General features: G+C 43.1%; 1 protein-coding gene across 1 annotated transcript in view; it reads right to left on the reverse strand.

Moving 5' to 3' along the window:
• Nucleotides 1–5,763: 5,763 nt before the first annotated feature.
• Nucleotides 5,764–23,207, reverse strand: part of Il1r1 (interleukin 1 receptor type 1) — a 74,418-nt gene continuing 56,974 nt past the window's right edge. The window contains exons 3-11 of the mRNA XM_051152746.1: nt 17,994–18,228; nt 17,715–17,904; nt 16,558–16,726; nt 15,029–15,094; nt 12,928–13,045; nt 12,011–12,162; nt 10,659–10,802; nt 7,516–7,683; nt 5,764–7,034 (exon numbers count right to left, since the gene is read on the reverse strand). Coding sequence (XP_051008703.1) covers nt 6,616–7,034; nt 7,516–7,683; nt 10,659–10,802; nt 12,011–12,162; nt 12,928–13,045; nt 15,029–15,094; nt 16,558–16,726; nt 17,715–17,904; nt 17,994–18,228 — 1,661 coding nt within the window. The 3' untranslated portion in view covers nt 5,764–6,615. The remainder of the gene's footprint in view (nt 7,035–7,515; nt 7,684–10,658; nt 10,803–12,010; nt 12,163–12,927; nt 13,046–15,028; nt 15,095–16,557; nt 16,727–17,714; nt 17,905–17,993; nt 18,229–23,207) is intronic.

The raw sequence follows: 23,207 nt of genomic DNA on the forward strand, positions 1-23,207 counted from the left end.
GTGCTGTGCTGTGATTGATGCAAACATCCTCTTCCAGCTGTCTAAGCATGTTCAGACTCATGTGGTAAGTTGGCTGGGACACCCTCCCGCCTCACTAGCTCAATTCTGTCTCTCTGAAAGTGGCACACAGCAGGTGGATGCCTGACAGGAGCAGAGTTCCAAGCTAGAGACAGGCAAAGCTACAGAAGCGGAGAAGTGCCTGGCTGGCTAGCTGCTGAACAGGAGGAGAGACGTTACAATTCCTGTAATTCTCTTCTTGCCTAAAAGAAGAGCGTGCTAATGCATACACACACACACACACACACACACACACACACACACACACACACACCTTAATTCTGTTTAAAAACCAAGTATTCTTACACTGTAAGTTCAAGACAACATCCAGGGAAAGAGGAAGGATGACAGGAGAAGAATGGATCAACGCTGAGGTTGATGAAGGACAGACCTGGGTGGAGAGGCAAAGAAGATGAAGTGAAGGCCTTGGTGTCTGCAGAGTTCAGGAAAGCTCTCAGGCTTTCAAGGTCAAAAAGGGTGTCAGACACCTAGGCCCGGAAGCTGCAACCCTGGCTGCTGCCAAGGCCTGACTTCCTCAGTCTTCACGAGAGCTGTCGTGCTGGCAAAAGAAAAGCATAGATACTTGATACCTTCACAAGAAAAACAAATGGCAGGTGCTGCTCCTGCCTGCTTGTGCCACTGTGCTGTCAACCATGCAGGGCCGTAAAGCAGCCAAAGGACAGCGCTTGACACAACTTTTTCTTCAGTCTTCCCTCCCCGTGGACTCAGGCACTGGTTTAGAAGGTCAACTTGAGAGCAGACGTGTTTCCTCTGCTTTGGAATCTGGAGAAGGGCACAAGACTGGGTTTATTTGTTAATTGCTTTATTATGAAGAATTTGCAGATTAAACAAACCTCCCAGCTACAGGGCTATGAGGCCTACTCACACAAGCACTTGCCCACACCCAAAGTCTGCCCATCTCTATGACTTCCTCTGTACAGGTAGAACAGCCAGTCTAGAGCTGTGGGCTTCCCCGTGGATTTTACACCTTCCTACTAATTGTGTTTTTATGCACTTTGCCAGCACAGAAAATTAAACACCATGACACAGTTAAACTAGACTAACAATTAGCTTTATATTCTGTTTCATGGGTCCTGTGCTGCATTCACTTCTTCCTCATACTTGATATTTACCTGTGGCTCCTTATTATATATTAAGCTATAACTGCATGTATTTTTGCTTATCTATGTGTCTATATAATAATATATACCTGTGTATATTAAAAGCTTGGATCTGTATATGAAGGAGAATCTAGTTTCTTTCTTTCTTTCTTTCTTTCTTTCTTTCTTTCTTTCTTTCTTTCTTTCTGAGATTGGGTGGCCTTGCCTAATATTTCACATTTACGTCCATCCATTTTTCTGAAAATTTTGTGACTCCCTTTTTCTTTACAGCTGAATAGAATTTCTTTTTTTTTTTTTTTTTTTTTTTTTTTTTTTTTTTAAAGTATGAAGCACATTTGTATTGTTCATCCTTCTCTGGATGGACAACTAGGTTGATTCCATTTCCTTGCTAGAGTGAGTAGAGCAGCAATAAACACCGGGGTGCAAATATCTCTTCAGAAAGGTGTGAAGTTCTCGGGACCAATGCCCAGGAATGAAATAGCAGGGGCATATGACAGTTATGTTTCCTGCGTTTTAGGAACCTCAGTGCTGATTTCCTTAATGGCTGTGTTAAGGTGCGCTTCCACTGGTGGGGAACTAGCTTCCTCTTGGCATTCTTTCCAACATCTGTTGTCAGATTTGCTCAGGACAGCCATTCTGATCGAGCTGAGAGCCTGCATCTCAGAGTGGTTTTAAGTTGCTTTTTCCTAATGACTAAGGATGTTGAAGACTTTTAAAAAAATATTTATTGTCCATTGTGTTTCCTTCTTTGAAGTCTGCCTACTAAATTATTCAAATTTCAAACTGGCAATTTTGTTTCCCTGGTGTTTAGCTTTTGCAGTTCATTTTAGAGTCTGGATATTAGTCTGTAAATCTAATTGCCAGGGAACACAGGACTTGAGAAGCAATGAAGGAGAATGGAGAACTATTTAACAATTAAATATGTCCAAGAGAGATTGACCCAGTTTACCTCAAGGTAAACAGGGTGCTGTGTGTGACTCAGGCTAAGTAGGACAAGATGGCTCAGGAGGACAAAAAAAGATTAGGAGCCAGACGGAAATAAGCAGAGGTGGAGTCCCTCACTGGAAACAGGCAACGCCTGTCATCAGAGAGATCCTAGGAGTCGGTCTCAAGACCTGCTAATTGCCCCAAGAAAGCCAACAGCCCCAAGACTCTCCCTAGACCAGAAGGCAAACCCTAAACGACACGGCATTCCCTTCTAGGTAAAAGGCCCTTTAAAAGGTTGAGTAAACAAGGCTCCCAACCGGAGTCAGCAGGATCCCACCAGCCCACAGCCTAGGGATGCAGGCCTGACTGGTCTAACAGCTCCTGCTGGGAAAGGCAGTGGCAGTGTTTCACCTTCAGGCTTAAGACGAATGAACATACAGGAATTAGACTGTCGAACTACCAAGGCTTCCTAGGCAGACTCCTGAGCAGGCTGAGTTAAGAGCAGTGTGCCTTTCTTTGAAATACTGGTGCTCCTTTGAAAACAGTGTCACCCATTTCTTACAATGTTTTCCTTCTCCAAATCTTACCTGGGCACATGCTCACACATGCAAACACCCCCCACCCCCCACTCCCACAGAACAGCATTAAATCTGTTTATAAAATAAATATCACTACACCCCAAAATTCCCCCTCCCCTGTCTCAGCTTGCGTGCTGTTTCTTGCCTGTGATTTCCTCCTCTGTGCATTCTTGTTTCCTTTCCACACCTTATTTTAGTGGATGGGAAAGCTCTCTCCAGCGTACCATTCACTAGCTGCTAAAATTAAGAAGGTATATTTGGAGACTCTATCCCATGTACCCAATGCAGGTGCTCCATGTGTGACCTTGACACACATGAAGTCTCCCCACGGAGAGCAGAGCTGGGATTCAGAGCAGCCAGGTGCTCGGCTCTCACTCAGAACTACGGCTGCTCCTGACGCCTTAAGCAGCCTCAACTCTGATAGGGAAAGAATTCCAGAGACTCTGGTTCCAAATCAAGAAGGGACACCATTTGATAGAGACTCACCAACGGGTAGTGTCGGGCATAACACATCACTAAATGGAGCATTATTTGGCCAAAGAACAAAAGCACTCCACAACATTGGCTTCTTTTGGTGAGAAGCTTAGGGAAGGTATGTTTTCTAGACACCAGACTGCAAGCTTTTGTGTTCCTACATTTTAACTTTTTGTTGAGTGGTTTACCCAGTGATGCCAAGAACACCCTGAACACAGAAGTCAAGCTTTAGGACAACCATTGTAGGCTCATTTGTTCGAGAGATAACACACCAACATTTTCATGCAACATGAAGGGTAAAAGGAGTCAATAAAAACAATAAGATAACAGGATCAGAACATAAGATTTACATTTGTTTATTATCAATTTAGTGCTATGTTGGGGATCAAGCCCAGGGCCTCACACATGCTAGGCAACTGGTCTACCACTGAGCACCAGCACAGCCCGAAGGAACAGATGGGCCTAAGGAAGGGAAGTCAGGACTGACAGAGTTTCCTGTTTGACCATCAGATCTTGTCTTTGTTAGAGTTATTATAGTTGTGATAAACGCCACAACCAAAGCCATAGAGGGGTGCTGCTTACAGGCTCGCCCCCCATGGCTTGCTCGGCCTGCTTCCTTATATAACCCAGGACCACCAACCCAGGGGTTAGCACCACCCACTATGGGCTGAGCCTCCCCCATCAATGACCCTTTCTGTTAGGCCTTGGAACATGTATAAGCTGAAGAAAGGACAGGCGGAGGAACAGATTATCAATGATGTCCAAAGGAGGGTTCAAGGATTTATTAAAAATACAAATCTGGTCTATTAATCTGTAACAAATACATAAACATTGTGGTCTGTGATATATAATGTTTGGCATCTGTTGAAAATTATAAAATCAAGTTCTTTAATTAAAAAAACACCCTTCATTATTGACCAGTATAAATAAAAATTATTTTTTAAAAAAGTCATTGAAATGGCTCAATAGCTTGCCTATCTTTATAAGTAAAATTCAAAAGGCAGGAGAGAGAAAAATATAAATTCTGCTAAACCAGTTTTAAACACTGGTAATTAAAACATCGTTGCATGTGCAAACTTGTGCAACACTTGGCTGGCCATCAGAAAGCACAGTGAAATCTGAGTAATGGGGAAAGCATGAAAGAAAGCCACAGGAAGTTCCCGCTGCCCATGTGTGACACTCCGTTCTCTTTAACCTCCCCTGGGAACCAGGGATGGCACAGCTTTCTCACTCAGGGTCTTTTTTGGCACAGGCTAACCCCATGACTCTGCTCCCTTCTCAGTTCTTGGTGACACACTATTTACTTGTGGTTCTCTGCTCTCTCCTTTCAATTTCAGCCAAGTTTCCCATTAACTCTACCTCACACATGATATATATGCATGCCAATACAGTTTTTGAATGGCCGACCAAAAAAACTATCATCAAAATTGAGCTTTTAAAGCATCATGAGTCAAGATATGACCTCACTCCATCCGCTGCCATCTGGAACAGCCTTTCACTCTCTCCAGACCAGCAACCCAGGGATCTGTCAGGTCAGATCCAGGAGAAAAGATGTCAAAAGCAGAGAGTCAAAATCTTAAATTGTGTGGTTGTGTCTACCCCTATGTAGGTGAGATGATATCTTTTAAGTATTTGTGCTCAGCCATAGCAGAAGTCCAAAGTCTGAGAGACAGGAGGGTATGCACAGTCTCACAAGCCCTAATACTGGACTTCTTCTTGGCGTATGAATTTGGCTTGCAATCTTCCAGAACTGTTGGGATGGTCCCAAAAACAGTCCCCGAGTTAAAAACAAACAAACCAAAATCTTTTGTACCATGAAAACCAGTTTGCTTTCATTTTTAGTTGGAGAAGAAATGTTGACCTATAGGGAATCAGTATTGGAAAATAAAAACATCAGGCTGAAAATTCTAAAGGTATCTTTATAGATCCCAATGCTGAAAAGGTCTGTTTGTTCCTTCTGAAAAGACATTCTTGGACTCTATTGCTTTCTAAAGAGCACTCATGTCTTCCCCAACAAGGACTCAGGTAAGAGTGATGGGACAATGATGGACATGAAGTCGGGAAGTCAGCCCGTGGTGACAGAAGCCAGAAAAGCTCAAGGCTTGGCTCCGGTAGAGTTCAAAGAGTAATTTCATTAAATAGATCAGTGTCTCTCTATATATATAAAAGTAGGGTAATTGCAAATTTTAAGGATAATTATTCAAGAACACCTTAAAATAAAGGTCTTGGCAAATCTGTATCACGTGTTCTCATTGCAGAAAGCTGAGAAAGGACAGAGACACACCCAGCATCTCTCCCTCAGAGAGGATCAATCCCTGTGAGCAAAGGAACCACATGCCATAGTGGCCACCAGCAGGCGCAGGCATGGAATGACAGGAGAGCTGGCCAAGTCAGGAAAGATTAGGCCCTTGGGATCTCAGCATTGAAATAAGTTTTAGAACATTAGCAAACTCCTTGTCAGGTGGAGAAAATACAAGAGTGGAGTCTAGTCACAGGTCACAGGAGGCACAGTGAAGACGGAGGTGCAAAGGTCCCAGAGGCCACTCTGCAGTCACACAGCAGGGCGGTGGAGAGAGGACTGCAGCAGAGGACAAGACGAGGAGGCACACCTTGCAGACTTCGATTTCTGCACAGGAAGAGCTGCATAGTGCTGCAGCCCCGGGTGTGGGAGGGGTGGGCTTAGAGCGGAGTCTCATGCAGGAAGGTGAATCCTCAGGCTCTGCCTGTGCCAGACAGGGTGGAGGGAGGAAGCATTGCAGAGCTGCATTTCCAGAGAAGCAAGGAGCCCGGAGAGGCGCCCAAGAGGGAAGATGGAGCAACAACAGTGATGGGGTGGAAGCTCCTATAGAGAAAACTTGTGAGTGGTTTCCTTCTACAGGTAATTTACAATCCACTCTCTTCTACAGAAAGCTAAGGTGGCTGCAGTGAAGGGGACCCCAGAGAATCCTTCTTCGTGGCAGTGACAGTTTTCAAGGTCTATAAAATAAAATAGAGTCTTTGGGAACTAAGTTTGGTGGCCGAGGTATCTGGAAAATGCGAGGAAGTTACGCCTTCCCTTGCAGGGTGTCAGTAAGCCTCACCTGCCTTGAGGCTTAGGGGAGCCAAAGACCCCCAAAGTGTCCTCAGACAACCACACTCTTGCTGGAAGACTGCACAGGACTTAATTCAACCACCCACAAATGCAGTCATTTCATGAACTTTGTTCCCCCAGATCACTGCTTTAACCTTTATTCCAGCATCCTGATCAGCATCCCTGAGCAGCCATGGCCCCAGGGCTCCCCAAGCCCTCTGCTCTGAACGGTCCTGGCCCACAATTGTCATCAAGTCCTGTTATTCCAGGTGACCTGGGGATAAGGTACTACACTTGTGTATTTGATGACTGTGCACACTACTGGGAGTCACAGCCCAGCTGCAGAATCATATGACAGGAGACATCCCCAAATTCTAGGTCCACTCCACTAGCCAAGAGGCAAGTGAGTCTCTGCCTGAAGTCTCTCCTTGGTGTTCAGCACAGGATCCAGGGTTAGTAGGTGGTGTGTAGACAGCAGTGGTCGCTGTTGGGCTGGCATGTGGTATCTTAAGTTTTTCCAGAACCTAGTCTTTGCAGACTGTGGTTTCTCCTTGAAGTCTCCTGACCAGCAAATGGCTCCATGTTTCTGCTTAATGAATTGAATCGATTCTGGCATTTTCTCATAGTCTTGGATTTTCTCCAACTCAAGCAGGACAACTTTAATTCCTTCCCGGATGAGAGCACTATATATCGCTATCTGTTCTTCGGATGACTGACCCGACCAGCTGAAGCTTCCCATGTCTCTCGCTAAGATGATGATCAGCCTCCTGCTTTTCCTTAAACTTTCATTGGTAACATCAATGGCATCTGCAAGACACAGAGGCGCACAGTTCAGTCAGTCAAGCCGCCATCTACATGCCCTTTCCTTAGCTCAACACACACAAAGTTCTCGTGACCTCCTCTGCACCTCCGGTTGCTTTTCCCTTGTCTTACTTGGTATTCAGATACATTTATATTTCACAGACCAGCTCAGAAACTGGTCCATGAAAGATGAACTTTGCTCTTGGAACTCAGAAAACCCTCAGTCAAAAAATTTTAAAACCTCTTGTTAAAGAAAGCCTATAAAATGCCTGGTTTATCAAGACTTTTGCAGTGTGATTATTATATCTAATTAGTCATTACATTTTCCAAAAGAATAAAAATCAATCAAACATTTACCCAACAGACTAAGAGAAAACTAATGTTATACCCCATTGAAGAAATTCCTCAAAGTTGTCAAATATGTACAATGTTGCCAACCTTCTAGAATCCAGACTCAGCAACAAACTCCACAAGAGCATTCACATACCTTCCCCAGCATAGTCGTCCCTGCCACAAATGAACAGCTTGTATCCAAACTGTCCCTCCAAGACCTCGGGCAATAGTTTAAACACAAAAGTATCCAAGTCTGAGGAGGACCCAACTCCAAAGGTCTTGGGATAGAGAATATATGCATCATAGGTCTTTCCATCTGAGGCTTAAGGAGAGATGAAAAGCATTTAGAATCATGACGGGAAACAAGAGGTTTGAGAAAGTCAACACCACAAACATTCGTTTCAGCTTGGCACAACTGCCTGATTGAAAGTGCAATACCGAAAGTCTAATGCCACTTTTAATTCAACATGGTAGAAATTTATAGATTTTTGTCTCCATACTCCTTATCATTTTAAAGAACAATATGTTCTCATGCATTTTATGTGTGCACTTAATTTTTTCTCCTATATTTAAATAGTGTCCAAATTACTTTTCATTGTCACCTTGACACGGCTAGGCATTTGAGAAGGTTCAGCCTTGGCTGAGAAAGTTCCCACTAGACTAGCTGTAGGGCATTTTCTTGGTTGAGGATTCGTGTGGGAGAGCCAAGGCCAGTGTGGGCAGAGCCATCCCTAGGCAGGTGGTCCTGAACAGCATAAGAGAACACGCTGAGCAAACCACGGGGAGCAAGCCAGTAAGCAGCACCCCTCCATGGTCTCTGCTTAAGCTCCTGCCTCCAGGTTCCTGCCTTAATTTTCCCAGAGATGGACTACAAGCTATAAGGTAAAATACACCCTTTCCTCACCAAGCTGTTTTTAGTCGTGGGTTTTACCCACAGTAACAGAAACTCTAACTAAGACACATAGTCACAAAGCTTGTAATCCTATTGTAACATTGAGTATTAACAAAACCCATACTCTCATTCTTTTGAATGTATAAAATATAATCTAAATAAGAGAATTTTATAAACACTCCCATTAACTTTTAAAACATATGAACAATCTTTTTCTATTTCAGAAATATATTTTATTCATTCCTTATGAGTTTCATCCACATGTGTTTAGATCATATCAAACTCTCCCTGATCCTTTCTAGTCCTCCCAGACCCCTCCTCTGGGCACCTCCCCCTCTTAACTCCCACCCTTCACTTACACCCCTCAGAGGCCAGTCAGCACTCTTTGAACTCTATACATGGGCACAGAGCCATCTTCTAGAGCATAGGCAGCCTCCCAGAGGCAGAACACCAAACAAAGCTGACTGTTCACTCGCAGCAGCCAGCAGCCACAGCCACAAATCTCTCCTCAGCTAGATGGATGCACGGGTCACCCTGAGCTCCTCATGCTCCATGCTGGGATCCTAACTGGCTGGATCTTGTACAGGCAGCCCTAGCTTCTGTTCCAACATTAGCAACTTGCAAACTGTTCCTATTTCTCCCTGAACTTGTACATTGGACTTTACCTATAGAAAACTGTTTGCTACATTTGCACCTTTTTTTTTTTTTTTTTTTTTTTTACTTTTCTGCAAGAAAAAAAAAAAAGCATGTTGAGATTTTTTTTTTTAATGTCACTATCTGTTTTCATTAATATACATTTGTTTGGAGTTGATCTGGTGCTATGTATTTAATGCTAATTACTGCCCCCCAATATCTGATTACACCCCAGCTGAGCACATTCTCACATATACCAAGTGATGCCATGCAACTTTGCTCCCCAGTTATCCCTGATTGGCTAATAAAGTTGCTGACAGCCTAAGCTGGGCAGAAGAGAGGTGGGCAGAGCTCAGGTTCCTGGGTTTGGGGTCACAGAAGAACCAGGAGAAGGAGAGAGGAAGGAGAAAGAAAATAGTAGGTCACTTGGGTTAACGTAAGTTGGAGCACTTGGCCAAGAGCAGCCTGCTCTGAGGACTGCCCTGATGGAGCAGAAGCAGCCAAGTGGAACGTGTGCATGTGTTTACAGGGATTTTGGATGGGAAACAAACAAGATAGCTTAGGGGATTGAGATCTACCCAGGCCTAGTGTTTTGATGCTTATTGTAAATCTAGCAGGTGTCTATGTCTTTTATTTATGAAATAGCATGGTGAAGAATAAATGCTAGCTGACAGGTGATTCAGTTAGCCTGCCTCAGGGTCCTAGCAATTGCTTACATCATCCCCTGCCACTGCCAGGCATGCCAGATGTATGCAGGATATAAGAACCACCCGCCACCCCCAGCAGCCACCCCCCCCCCCCCCGTTCCTATTCTTTCTCTCCCTCTTTGCCCCTCCCTCCCTCTCCCCTCCCCCTCTGTTCTCACTGTTTCTCTCTCCCCTTCTGCCATCTCTCTCTCTCTCTCTCTCTCTCTCTCTCTCTCTCTCTCTCTCTCTCTCTCTCTCTCCCTCCCTCCCTCCCTCCCCCTCTGCCCTTTCCGCCTCCTCTGTCCCTCCCCCCCTGCCCCCATGGCTTACTCACGGTCTCTACTCCTGGCTTCTCCAGGCCCTCCTCCCCCTTCCCACAATGAACTTCCTCATCCTAGCTCTGTTGAATGGAATAACTCCACAGCAGCGCACATCTGGGCACGGTACTCCCCCCCCCCACACACACACACTGCCACATCATCATTATAAATCCTAACAATAACTGTCGCTATAACAATTTCCTGCATTTAATTAATATGTACAAAAGAATTAAATCATTTTACATACATTAACTCTAAAAAATTATATATTTCATTGTGACATTTTCATATGTGTATAAAATACCCAGATCACACGTTACTCTTTCTTTTTTCTCTTCCCCCACAATACCTTTTTAAATGCTCATGTCTTACACATTTTCTATTTACTGTGCTTAACTACAAAATTGCCCTCACATAGCATTTAATGCCACTCTACGTACATATTCAATACAACCCAACCATTATCACCTTTTCCTTACTCTAGTCTCTAAATATCTCAAGCCTACCCTCTACTTATTGTTTCTCCTGTATTAGTTTGATATGATGCTGTGATATTAAAAAGAAGAGGGTGTGGAACTCTCTTTCAGTTGAATTACCACTATGGTGGTAATTGAGAAATGAGTGGCATTAACACTTATCAGTTAGGAAACTAAACAGGAACAAACGTTTTTCTTGTGTAAGCCAATATCATCATTACACGTCTTCAGTAAAAGTGCTGTGAATCATCTCTACGCAGGGAAAACACTCGGGTAATATAAAATTATACCTTTTGGGGGGCGAAAATCAGGGCAAGAATCCCTGTACCAAAGCACAATGTCAACCTTGAAGATGTTATAGATGAAAGTACAGCACACAACTGTAGCTGTTAAGATGACAAAGGTCCCAATGAGGTAACTCTTGAAATCAGGGACTACAACAAACGAGAGGAGAAAACTGTTAGAACCAAAAGGACTGAAAACTCTGGCACAGCACCTTGATTGTGCTCACCGCAAGCACAGTGCATTAGGAGCTACTTTGCTCCCGGATCCATGTCTGTTTCTTCATTGTCATCGGTATCAATGGCCACTGAGAGCTGGCCTAACGAAGCCTAATCTTGTGGAATACGACGGTGAATTCTTCTCAGTTCTCACCTAAAGCATGACGCATGGTAAGAGAAAACCCACCAGGGACCAGAGAGACAGTGATCGTTACAGCACAACTGAAGTCAAAGGCCTCCCGATTTCCTGAAGGAGGAGAGTGTCTTAGGAAGAAACAAGAGATGGAGGAAAGAAAGGAGGAAACATGTCAGAATCTCTTTTTTTTTGTTGTTGTTGTTTATCCTTATAATCACCTGAAGAAGAGAACTGTGGAAGAGAGAGATGGGGGAGGCTAGAGAAAAATCTAGAGAGGAATAGCAAAGAAAATGCCTTTTGCTGTCATGACTTGGGTAGTAGCATCCAGGAACAATCTAAATACTAAATGACTTTACTTTTCTGGGGTTTTTTTGTTGTTGTTGTTGTTGTTGTTTTTGGTTTTTTTTTTTTGTTTTTTTTTTTTTTGCATTTATACGCATGCTCTGATTTTTTAAGTCAACTATTTAAACAATTTTCACAGTGCCTTTTAGGTTTTTTTTTTTTTTTTTTTACTATACCAATTCTTGACAACCAGTGGTTTCAGACAATGGTTTCAGACATCTTTATTATAAGCAGGATATTTAGGCTTTCTCTATATAACCATCTTCTTTACTGATATGCTTAAAAATATTCATGGCGTACTTGCAATGAAGCAAATATAGCTAACTACTGGCCCAGGGAAAAGAATGGTTTGTAAGAGAAATGATTGGCATCATGATAGAAGTTTTAGTCAAAGAAACTAAGAAGAGTTCCTGTGCCTGGGACACAAAATGCCTCCAAAGCTGCCCCCAGCCAGAGGCAGGGGGTGGGAGCAGGGGGGAGGAGGTGTAGACCAGGCAACAGGGTGGCAAAGTTCCCTAAAAGAGCAGAGAACTCAGGCCAACAAGCCGAATGGATGGGAAGTCTCAGCTGAAGAAGGAGTGAGGAACATTCCAGGCGTAGGGAGGCACACTGCAACCCACTAGCCTAGGCCAACTTTTAAATTTAGCAAACGTTCGTGACGTACCTGGGTATATTAGTTGGACGTACGCGGACTCTAACACATTTGTGTTCCTGACAAAACAGATGAACGGATACTGATAAAACTGGCTTTTGACCTCCGAAATATTAAGTATTGTGGTGAGCATAAACTTTGTTTTGAGTGAAGGATGTTCCTCACTGTTCAAAATAGAGAGGAGGCGAGTAAATAAATAGGATAGGGAAGATGCATCAACAAGAATTAAGACCCAGGCCCAGTTAATCGCTTTATTTGTAACATAAATTACAGCTCAAATAATCCCCTTCACTGGTCATCTGCATAAAACAGATTATTGGCAAGACGAATCTGAAATTGTATAACCTCAAGGTCAGGAGCACTCAGTAGCAAAGAAATCAACATAATTATCAGCTTACAAGGGAAATAAGCAGTACACACACACACACACACACACACACACACACACACACACACAGCACGTGCACACACACACAGCCTCAAGCATTCTGGTCTCCATGAGGTATGTGACTGAGGCAGATGGCAAAACATGTCGCATATGAAGGGACAGGAAGGAGGGGTTAACAGACACCCAAGGGGTTCTTAGCCAGCCCATGGAGACTGAGGCAGAGCAACTGCTTCCTGATTCCCCCATGTGTCTTTCCAGACTACTCAACACACATGACAAGCACCCCACTGCAGTGCGGTAAGCCACACAAAATGAAGTGAGAGAAGGAGGGGCTTTCAGCTGCGGTGGACTTGTACAGTTACACGTGTTCTTAACAACAACAACAACAAAAACAGAACTTCTCACAAATGCTGGCTACCACTTAGCAAAGTGGACAGCAAAGGACTAGAACAGCCAACCGTCAGCCCCCTCCGCATTAGAATCAAAACTGGAGCAAGGGTAGCACAGAATTCAATGTCAAAACTGACAATGTCAAACTCACAATTGCTGGTCTTCAACCAGGAGTCGATTGTCCATGTCAATTTCAGATCCATTCCACTTCCAGTAGACAATGTCTGAGATCCTCCCCGTGACATTGCAGATCAGTTGGGTCATGGACCCTGAAAAGCAATGTGTTCTTACTTCAAAGACTAATTGGTATGTATTACAATCTATTTGTACTTACAATGGCTATTGAATAAAAAATTTAAAGTATAGAAAAGCAAAATGAAAGAGGAAATTAAATTTTCCCTAATTCTCACCACCCAGAGAACACCACTGTTTGTTTCTTTGTATCTCAGTCTTGGCCTTTCCGCTTTACACAGCAACAATGAGACGGGGATCTCAGTGTCTGTTACTTAGTAGTTATTGTGGCTGGCCGACTTCAGCCTCAATTACTAGCCCTCAAAAATACCCTGTGGGACTATTTAGCATTTCAATGATACAATATTATATTATATATAGTTATATTAATAACTGTACACTAATAATATTGTTACTATTAAACCAAATTTCTAAAATTTCATTATTATGATTAATATTTTAAGGAACATCCTGCTTATATCAGTGTTCTCACAAATCTGCAAGTATTACACAGAATAAAAACCTGGAAGCAGAATGTCCTCAGAGTGGTGGGACTCGAACCCACGCCCTGCTGCATCTCCAGTCCTTACAAGAAGATATAGTTTCAAACACCAATCAAGTAGGCTCTGCCAGTCCACTCACCCTGTGGCAGTATACGTAGCCATCATTTCACACGAAACTCCAGAAAACAAGGCATAGTCACTAAGCATTGTCCACTGAGAGAAGAAAAATCAAGCTCAATTTTCACTTAATTTTTTTTCTTCCATGAGTGGCTCTGGAGCAGGAACTGGGGGCCTAGAGTACACTAGATATGGTCTTTATCATAGCCCAGCTGACATGCATTTTTTTCTTTAGCTTTATTTCTTTTACTTGCATGGGTGTTTTACTGCATACATGTGCCACATGTGTGCCTAGTGCTCACAGAGGCCGTAAGAGGGTGTTGGAGTCCCTGGACCTGGTAAGTGTTGTGAGCCGCCATGCAGATGCTAGGAACTGAACTTGGTTCCCCTGCAAGAGCAGCCAGTACTTTTAGCCACCGAGCATCTCTCCAGCTCTCTCACCGACACTTCTTGAACACAAGTGTAGCGCTCTCTCTCTCTCTCTCTCTCTCTCTCTCTCTCTCTCTCTCTCTCTCTCTCTCTCTCTCTCTCTCTCTGTGTGTGTGTGTGTCTGTGTGTCTGTGTGTCTGTGTGTGTGTGTCTGTGTGTGTGTATACATGTGTGTGGAGGCTGGACAACAATCTCAGACATCCTCAGGAATGCTACCCACATCCTTGAGATGTGTTTCTCACCGTCATAGTCAAGTTCACCTATTATTGCAGCCTGGCTGACCATCTAGCCACAGGTCTGTGCCTGTCTCTGCCTCCCCAGCACTGGGATGCTGCACATCTAGCTCAGTCCCCACAAGCACTTTGCTGACTCAGTCACCCCCAGCCTGTTTTACGGTTTGACTTCCTAAGTTACAGAGCACACCAGCACACCCAGCCTAACACAACTCACTCCCCAGGAGGAGTCAAAGACCATTTCCTATGTGACGGGAAGGGAGAAATATTCATGACTGTGGTGACCAAGATGGATCTTATTCTTGATATTTTTAAATAATGGAAAAGCATTTTTTAAGAACAACTATCATCATTTTGAAATACATTGCCTTACTCTTCCGCCTAAAGATTAGCTCTAACTATAAAAATTTCTGTGCCAATTAGATAAATTACGTGTCATATTCTTAGATGCCTTTACCTTAGCATATGGCTATTGTTTGCACAGAAAGTAAAACTCCATTGGAAAATCAGGGCGGGAGAATCAGATATAGCTAGATTTTTGCCATAAGAGACAAAAACTTAAAAAAAAATTTTAAGAAATAAACCCAACCACTTAAAATCATTTACATACATAGCTGACAGTGGGCAATGTGCCACTACGCCACTGTGGTTTGTGCTGTGTGTGTTGTGAGGGCACACGCTATCTTCCTCCTGATTTCAGAATATTGACTTCACCACACCCTGCCTGGAGCCTGCTTACCTGGGTCGGCTTCCATCGTCTCATTCCGTGGGCTCACAATCACAGGTTTGTCAATCTTGATTTCCTCTGAAAGAAGTCAAGCCACAGAGCTCCTTAGCCTTTTGCCAGACAGGTCCCAAGTGCTGCCAGCACTCAGGCAACACTGAATTGGATCTGGCCATCAGTCCCTCAAGTGCAGTGAGAGATAAGAGGTGTGAGAAGAAGAAGAGAGTCACCAGAAACCAGAAAACTGAACACCTGAAGCATCGCTGGACCATATACAGATACACCAACACTCTTACATATGTGTGCTCATGTACACACACACACACACACACACACACACACACACACACACACACACACACACACACACACACCTGCACCTGCTTTATAGCAAGGCCTGCTTTGCATCAGGCACATGAGTTGAACATACCTCCTCTCTAATCTTCTCAAAGCCTTAAAGGCCACACCATCTTCTTATAGAAGAGGGAACACAGGTAAAGATTAAGTGATTGAGCAAACTAAACAGTGTGTTCTGGATATGTAACATCTCCCAACTTATGAGAATCCAATAGATGTGTGTGTGTGTGTGTGTGTGTGTGTGTGTGTGTGACTGCTCTGTTGTACTTGTGGTGTTGCCTGTTACAAAACCAGGAGTTGAATCCAAAGCTCCACAAGTGTTAGGCAAATGCTCCACCCCTGAGCTACATCCCCAAGGCCAGTGACTCCCCCAGGACAGGCTCTCAAATGGTCACACACACCCACTAAAGGGACTCCTAGTGATCTTTGGGATAACTACCTTCTGTGATAGCTAAGAATTTTACAAGACCCATTGGGAAGCATAACTCATAATGTGTTGGTCTAATTAGCGCTGCATCTGAAGCAGGAATGAAAAGCATCCATACACTATTTACTAAAAAAAAAAAAAAAAAAAAAAAAAAAAAGAAGAAGAATTTAAAACCATAGGACTTGGCATTGTGGTTTGAAGTGGAAATGTCCCCTACAGTCTCATGACTTTGAGCACTTGATCCCCAGATGGTACCAGGGTTTGCTTCAGGAGGTGAAGCAAAGCTGGAGAAAAGATGAGACTCGAGGGGGTGGGTTTTAAGGCCTTATAGCCTGGCCTCACTTCTGGTTCTCTGTGTCTGTCTCTCTGTCTGAGTCTGTCTGTGTCTGTCTGTCTCTGTCTCTGTCTCTGTCTCTGTCTCTGTCTCTGTCTCTGTCTCTGTGTCTCTGTGTCTCTGTGTCTCTGTGTCTCTGTCTCTCCCCCTCCCCCACTAACTCTTTCCACGCCCATGAAATTTTATCATTCTGCTTCCTGAATGCTGGGCCAGCCTCACGCCCCAGCTGCCATGCCTTCTTCACTATGACCGACTATATAACAAACCCTTTCTTCCCTCTTTTGGTTTTTGTGACTAATAGACCTTGTGAGTCATTGGCCAATAATTCCTAGATTTAGTTCCTTTGTGGACAATGAAGTAATATCAGATTGGCAAGTCTCTAGGCTGTTCCACACGCAAACTCCTGGGGGTGGAGCCACAACTTACCTATCGTGATAAATTGTATTGCTCGGGTGACTGGATACTGTTTCCCCAGGTGTGTGTAGGACAAACGGCAGGTATAGTTCCCTCTGTGCTCTTCAGCCACATCCGCCACCACCAGTTTATTTTTGACTCTGAAGAAATGTGGGTTGTCAAGAGCCAGGGCTTCACAGTTCTAGACAGAAGCATTGGGAAAGCCAGTCACTCCCCTATGAAACCAGAACAGGAATGCCAGTTCATCGCCCCTGAAAACTCATAGTTGAAAAAGTGACTGAAAGTGCAGCTGATATACAGTACGCTTTTATTATCATATTTTTGGGGGGTTGGGGGAGGGGTGAGAACAGATAATTACAGTTTAAAATCTCCATGCTAGAGGCTTATGCCGCAAAGACAAGTAGAGACACATTTGTTTCCACAGAAGGCGTGCCTGAAGCAGTAATGTTGACATCTGTCAAGACCATGGTCCCTTCCAGCACTGTTACTATTTATTTTGTATTCTTTCATCTCTAAAAGATAATTGTCCTATATAAGGCCACCAGACTAGGTAAATTAAAGGTAATAAAATATGCTGTGTCCCACCCTAATACTTAAGAGGCTACAGACACTACCATGTTTTGTGTGAAGCATTTAGCTTTTAATCAGTCTCGTAGGGTTTATTTTTACTTTATCTTTAATTGTGTGGGCGCGCGTGTGTGCGTGCGTGTGTGTGCGCACACATATGAGAGATGATGGGTTTCTGCACATGAGTGCAGTACTCATGGAGGCTAGATGAGGGTGTCAGCTCACCCTGGAGCTGTGATTACAGGCAGCTGTGAGCCACCTTCTGTGCATGCTGGGGAAACAAACTCCAGTCCTGTGCAAGAGCTGTGTGCACTCTTAATCACGGAGCCATCCCCGCAGCCCCAGGACATATGCTTCTAATAAATGCCTGTTATAAAAAGGTATCTCTTAAGTGGCTTAACTGTCTAATCTCAAACATGTTTGTTTTCCATTACTTTTTTTTGGAAACTATATCTTCTGAAGGTCGCTAGAAACAACAGTTTTAAGATTTCAGATAAGTTGTAGGAATCAATGAACACAGTCCCATATTTTGTGGATACATTTTACTATTCACAACCCAAAACTGTGTAAAAAGTAAAATATCATACTTAAAACAAAATTACCTTATACCACTGAACTTCGGGTAACTCGTTATTTTCATCTTTAAAACGATGCAAATTAGGGCACACAAGCGCTCCATTCCCAGCGATGTGCAGTCGCTGTGGGAAGGTGGCCTCTCTGTTGTAACACAAGCCAGGGTCATTCTCCAAAACTTTCACGGTTCTTTTAAGTTTGAGGCAGTGAGCTGAGTTTCTAAAACAAAGTAAGATATGGAAATTAATCATTTTTAATTTTATAAAGATTGGGGGCATACATCTGTAAGGTATGGACTCCTTTCTTACCTTACTACACAATAGTAATCTCCTGAGTCCTCTGCCTTGGCAGGAACAAACCAAAGCCATTCACTGTGCTGATGTACTCTGGAGTCCCGCTCCTCTGATATGGGCGTCTTGGTGTCATTTTTATACCAAGTTACGGTGCCGTGCTCATCATTCAGGGTGACAGGACAATCGAAGATATCAATTTCGTTTACAGACAAAAGTAAAACTATCTTGTCTGTTAACTCCTTACAGTCATCTTTAAAAGAAAGAAAGGGGAGGCGATTCCCATGAGAAACACTTCCAGTGTTTCCTAACGTAATGTCGACATCTGGACTCGTTCGTTCGTATGCATGCTAGTTCCTGCCTTACATGCAGTTTAGTGGTGTCTAAGTGCGTAGTCTTCAGAATTTGCACCACTTACATTCAATTCCAGCTCTATCCCACGTTCCCTGCGGCCTGGACCGTGGGCAACTTACTTATCCCCACTTCCTTTTCTACTTATTCACCTAAAGGTGGGAATAATGGAGGAGAAACATCCACTTCTGGAAGTGGAAAACAGTGAGGCATGAATGTACCCGCCCCCACGAACAGCTAACCTGAGGCATAGGAAACAACGCTGCTCAAGGCATGACATAACACTGTCTTCCGCTTGCTCAGAAGAGGCACAAGATACAGTGAACAGAGACAAAGAACACTTTTTAAAAAGACCTCTGGTAATTAAAAAAAATTCATTGTCCGGTTGAAAATATACTGAGAAGAAAAATTAAGAAAACCGGGGGACGCCACATCAGAAAATATCCACGATTAAGTGAGCAGAGGGGACATCAGACAGCGTAGGGCAACTGGGCTAGGTCTGTATGAAGAGCTGCAGGAGGTGGGGAACGGAAAGCGTATTTGAAGTACGTGCTGGAAATTTTCAGGATATGATCAAATAAGCCTGAGCCCCAAAGACACGTGACCACCAAAAATTTTTAAATTAATAAGATGAGAAAAATCTCTCCAACTGCCTAAAATGGGATTGCTAACACCAGGGACGAAAACAAAACCTTAGGTAGCCACACCTACTTTCTGTTTTTATTTACTTAAGAAATAGCTGTTACACACAGAAACAAAAGGATTATGACCTTCCTTTTAGGGAAGAAAAGTATTGCCCGCATGCAGTTCCAATGAAAATCCCTTTCAAAATTACAGATGTTTAAATCTCTAAGAATCCATTCTCAGAAGCCTATACTTTCAAGAAATAGTCAACAATACTTCAGAAGAAGAAAATTATGTCGTATAAAATGCTACGATAAATATTTTATTTATCTATAAAAATCCACAAGGTCTTTAGAGCTCTGACAGAGCTCAGAACTCTAAGCCTGTGTCTCTGCTGAGACCCAATACCATCTCTTACTATGGGGACCTGTACGATCCCAAAGAAAGTTACACCACTCACAACAGGCTGGCCCCTCACACATCAGAGAGAATTAGGAAAATGCACCACAGACCAAAGCTCCCCATGCTCCCTCTCAGGGCTGCCTACAGGACTTCGAAACTTGTTAAGGTGCCTGGACTCTCAAACATCCTTTGAAATCTTACATTTTTATGTCATAAAAGGTAGGACTCTGTGGCTGACATGAAGGTCTGCTGCTGGCTTCAATATTCTCCTGTGTGGCCTCTGAGTGCCTGAGGGACCCAAGTAATGGAAATTGTCTCTTTTCCTTAGGCAGCTTTATATGATGGGATGGGGGCCCCCGCCCCCATGCGCTCTGTCCTCCCTGGAAGGCTGTTTAAGTGAGTTTGTGCTTTCTAGACCCTTGCTACTAGGTAAAACACTTAAAAGGCACCAATATCACACATGTCATTCTGGTTACAAACTTCCAGAGCTTTCTAACCAACACCTCTATATTCCCCCCAATTCCTCTCCCCAAAAGCCCCACTTCTAAAGTCAGTCACATTTTGTCACAGCAACAGTGTCATTTCTCTGGTACTTATTTTTTTTTTTTTTTTCAGCAGTCTTTTTTACTCATTGTTGTGATTGGATGAATTAGCAAACAATTTAAACAAGTGAAACACTTGTCATAGCTTATGGTTTGAGATCCACTGTGGCCTGCTCAGCTGTCTCAGGAGGACCCAGGTGGGCCAGGTGGCCCAGGTGGCCCAGGTGGCTGGTTAGAGCGTGTGCATAGCCCATCGCCACCTGGCTGTGCATTACCTCATAGCAGGAATGAAGCTGGCTTTGTATGTGAAAGGTTGGTAACAAGGGGCATGCAAGCATTGCTCTGGATCAGTCAGGTGAACAGCGTGCTCTGGGAGGTAAATTGTCCACAGCCCCTGGAAATTACTAGGCCTTGCAGGCACAGCCTTCCCAGATATGACCAGCCCCTCACAATGGCAAGCTACCATACTGTTTAGGAAATAGCCAACTTGATTGATCCAGCAGCAGAGTAAGCAGATAGCAAATAATATCTGGGAAGAAAGTAATGAAATAAAAGGAGGATAGAAAAAATTAAAGAAAAAAAATTAAAGATACCTGAAGCAACATCTTTCATCAAATCAATAAAATTAATGAAGCTCTAGTCAGCGTTTTTAAAAATCCCTAATTCGGAGGTGGAAAAGATCTCATTAAGGTGATCGTACAAGGACAAGAAGAGTACTACGAAAAGTGTTGGGATAATAAATTCAGCATCATAAATAAAATGGCTAAGACCCTTGAAAGACACAGCCTATCAAAACTACCTCGACAGGAAGCAGATGCTAGCCTACACTGCCCTGTGCCTTCTAAGGGGGCTGAGCTTTCAGTTAAAGCATCCCAGCAGAAGACATTCAAGTCTGACAGCTTCACCTTCAGGTCCTTCCAGGTATAAAGACAGGATGTCAGTTTTAAACAAATCCTCTCAAATATTAAAGAGACAGCAAAGCCTCCAAACTGATCTGTTATCCAAACCAATCACAGTATAGTGAAACCACAAGGCAAACTCTTTTATAAGTACAGATGTGTATCTTTTAAATAGTTTACCTAACAGAATCCCACAGAATATATATTAGAAAGATAATATATTATAAAATGATACTCCAGAAACATAGTCATGTTCATACTTAAAAAATCAAATATCTCCATATGCTAAGAGAGTTGTTTAAATCATACAAAAATCTTAACAGACTTGGAAAAACTATTTTACTACAGCTCAGTACCCACTCTTGTTTTACTCTTTATAAAAACTCTCAGTGAACCCGGAGAAACAGCGGAACAGCCTGCATGTGAGTCGGGTGGCTTTGGAAATCCTGTAGCTACGGTGTGCCTACGATGAAAAGCCTCCGACCTAACTGCTACTATTCACACTGTGTTCATGGCCCCAGTAAGGGCATGGAGGTAAGGAAAACCAGTAGCATTCAAATTTAAAAAGAAAGTAAAAATGCTTTTATTTGCAGGCAACATAACCATTAATGATAAAATAGGTACGAAATACAGAAAAGACATGAGAGCACTATCAGGGATGTGCAAAATTAAGGATGTTTAATTTTCACATATTGACAAAAATATTTCAAAACTGAACTTTTAAAAACCACATTCCAGTAGAGCCAAAAAGGCATTAAAAGCTAAAGATATAAAATAAAATTATAGAGTGAAAATTACAAATTTTTACTTGAGTAAATTAGTCTACAAACAAGTAGGTAGGCGCTGTGTTCACAGAACTAGAGAGCTGCTCTTGCTATGTTGCTCCTTTTAGAAACATATTTATATTCAATTAATCTCAATAAAAATAGGAGCAGAATATTTTACACAAATTGACAGACCAATTTTAAAATTCATAGAAGTAGTCAAACCAATTTGACTTTAAAAAGAAAAAAAAAAAACCAGTTACATAGCTCAAGTTAAAGACTTAGAGGAGAGATTGAACTAGAAATGATCATAATGAGTGAGTTCACCCAGAAGCAGAAAGAGTCAAATGGTATAAACTCACTTATATCTAGACACTAGCCCAAGGGGCATGTCCCATGAAAGTCTTCACTTACCAGGAAAGTGGGTCAGAGGAGAGGACATCTTATTGGGACTTTAGGTAAGAGAAGCATGGGAGGATGGGGAAATAGAAGGATCCAGAGGGTCCTAGAAACCTGCAAGAAGAACATTATGACAGGCAAATCTGGGCCCAGGGGTCCTGCTCAAACTATGGTACCAACCAAGGACAATACGGGCAGTAAACTTCAAACCCCTACCCACACCTAGCCGATGGACAGGACATTCTCCACCATTGAGTGGAGAGTGGGGACTGACTTTCTTTTTTTTATTGAAAAATGAAATCATTCATATTACATCTCATTTGCTATCCCATCCCATGCATCCTCCCATTCCTCCCTCCCTCCTGCTTTCACCCCATTCCCCTTCCCTATGACTGTGACTGAGGGGGACCTCCTCCCCCGAAATATGATGCTAGGGTATCAAGTCTCTTCTTGGTAGTCTGCTATCATTCCTCTGAGTGCCATCAGGCCTCCCCATCAAAGGGACATGGCCAAATATGGGGCACCAGAGTTCGTGTGAAAGCCAGTCCTGAGTCTCCACTTAACTGTGGAGAATGTTCTGTCCCTTGGCTAGATCTGGGTAAGGGTTTGATGATGACTGCACATATTGTCCTTGGTCGGTGCCGTAGATCGAGCAGAACCCCTGGGCCCAGATCCACACATCATAGTGTTCTTCTGTAGGTTTCTAGGACCCTCTGGATCCATCTATTTCCCCATCTCCTATATTTCTCTCACCTCGAGTCCCAATAGGATGTCCTCACCTCTATCCCACTTTCTTGGTAAGTGAAGACTTTCATGAGACATACCCCTTGGGCTAGTGTCCAGTTATAAGTGAGTATATACCATTTGAGTCTCTCTACTTCTGCATTAACTCACTCATTACGATCATTTCTAGTTCAATCCATTTGTCCACAAATTTAGGAAATTCCTTGTTTTTAATAGCTGAGTAGTATTCCATACTGTAAATGTACCACAGTTTCTTTATCCATTCTTCTACTGAGGGACACCAACAGCCCAGGCCTTAAGGTCAACAATTAATAAATGGGACCTCATGAGGCTGAGAAGCGTCTGTAAGACAGGAGACACTGTCAAAAGAACAAAGCAACAGCCTACAGACTGGGAAAAGATCTTCACCAACCCTACAGCTGACAAAGGTCTAATATTCAAAATATATAAATAACTCAAGAAATTAAACACCACCAAACCAAATAACCCAATTGAGAAATGGGGCTC

This window comes from Acomys russatus, chromosome 11, assembly GCF_903995435.1.
Source record: "Acomys russatus chromosome 11, mAcoRus1.1, whole genome shotgun sequence".
NCBI lineage: Eukaryota > Metazoa > Chordata > Mammalia > Rodentia > Muridae > Acomys > Acomys russatus.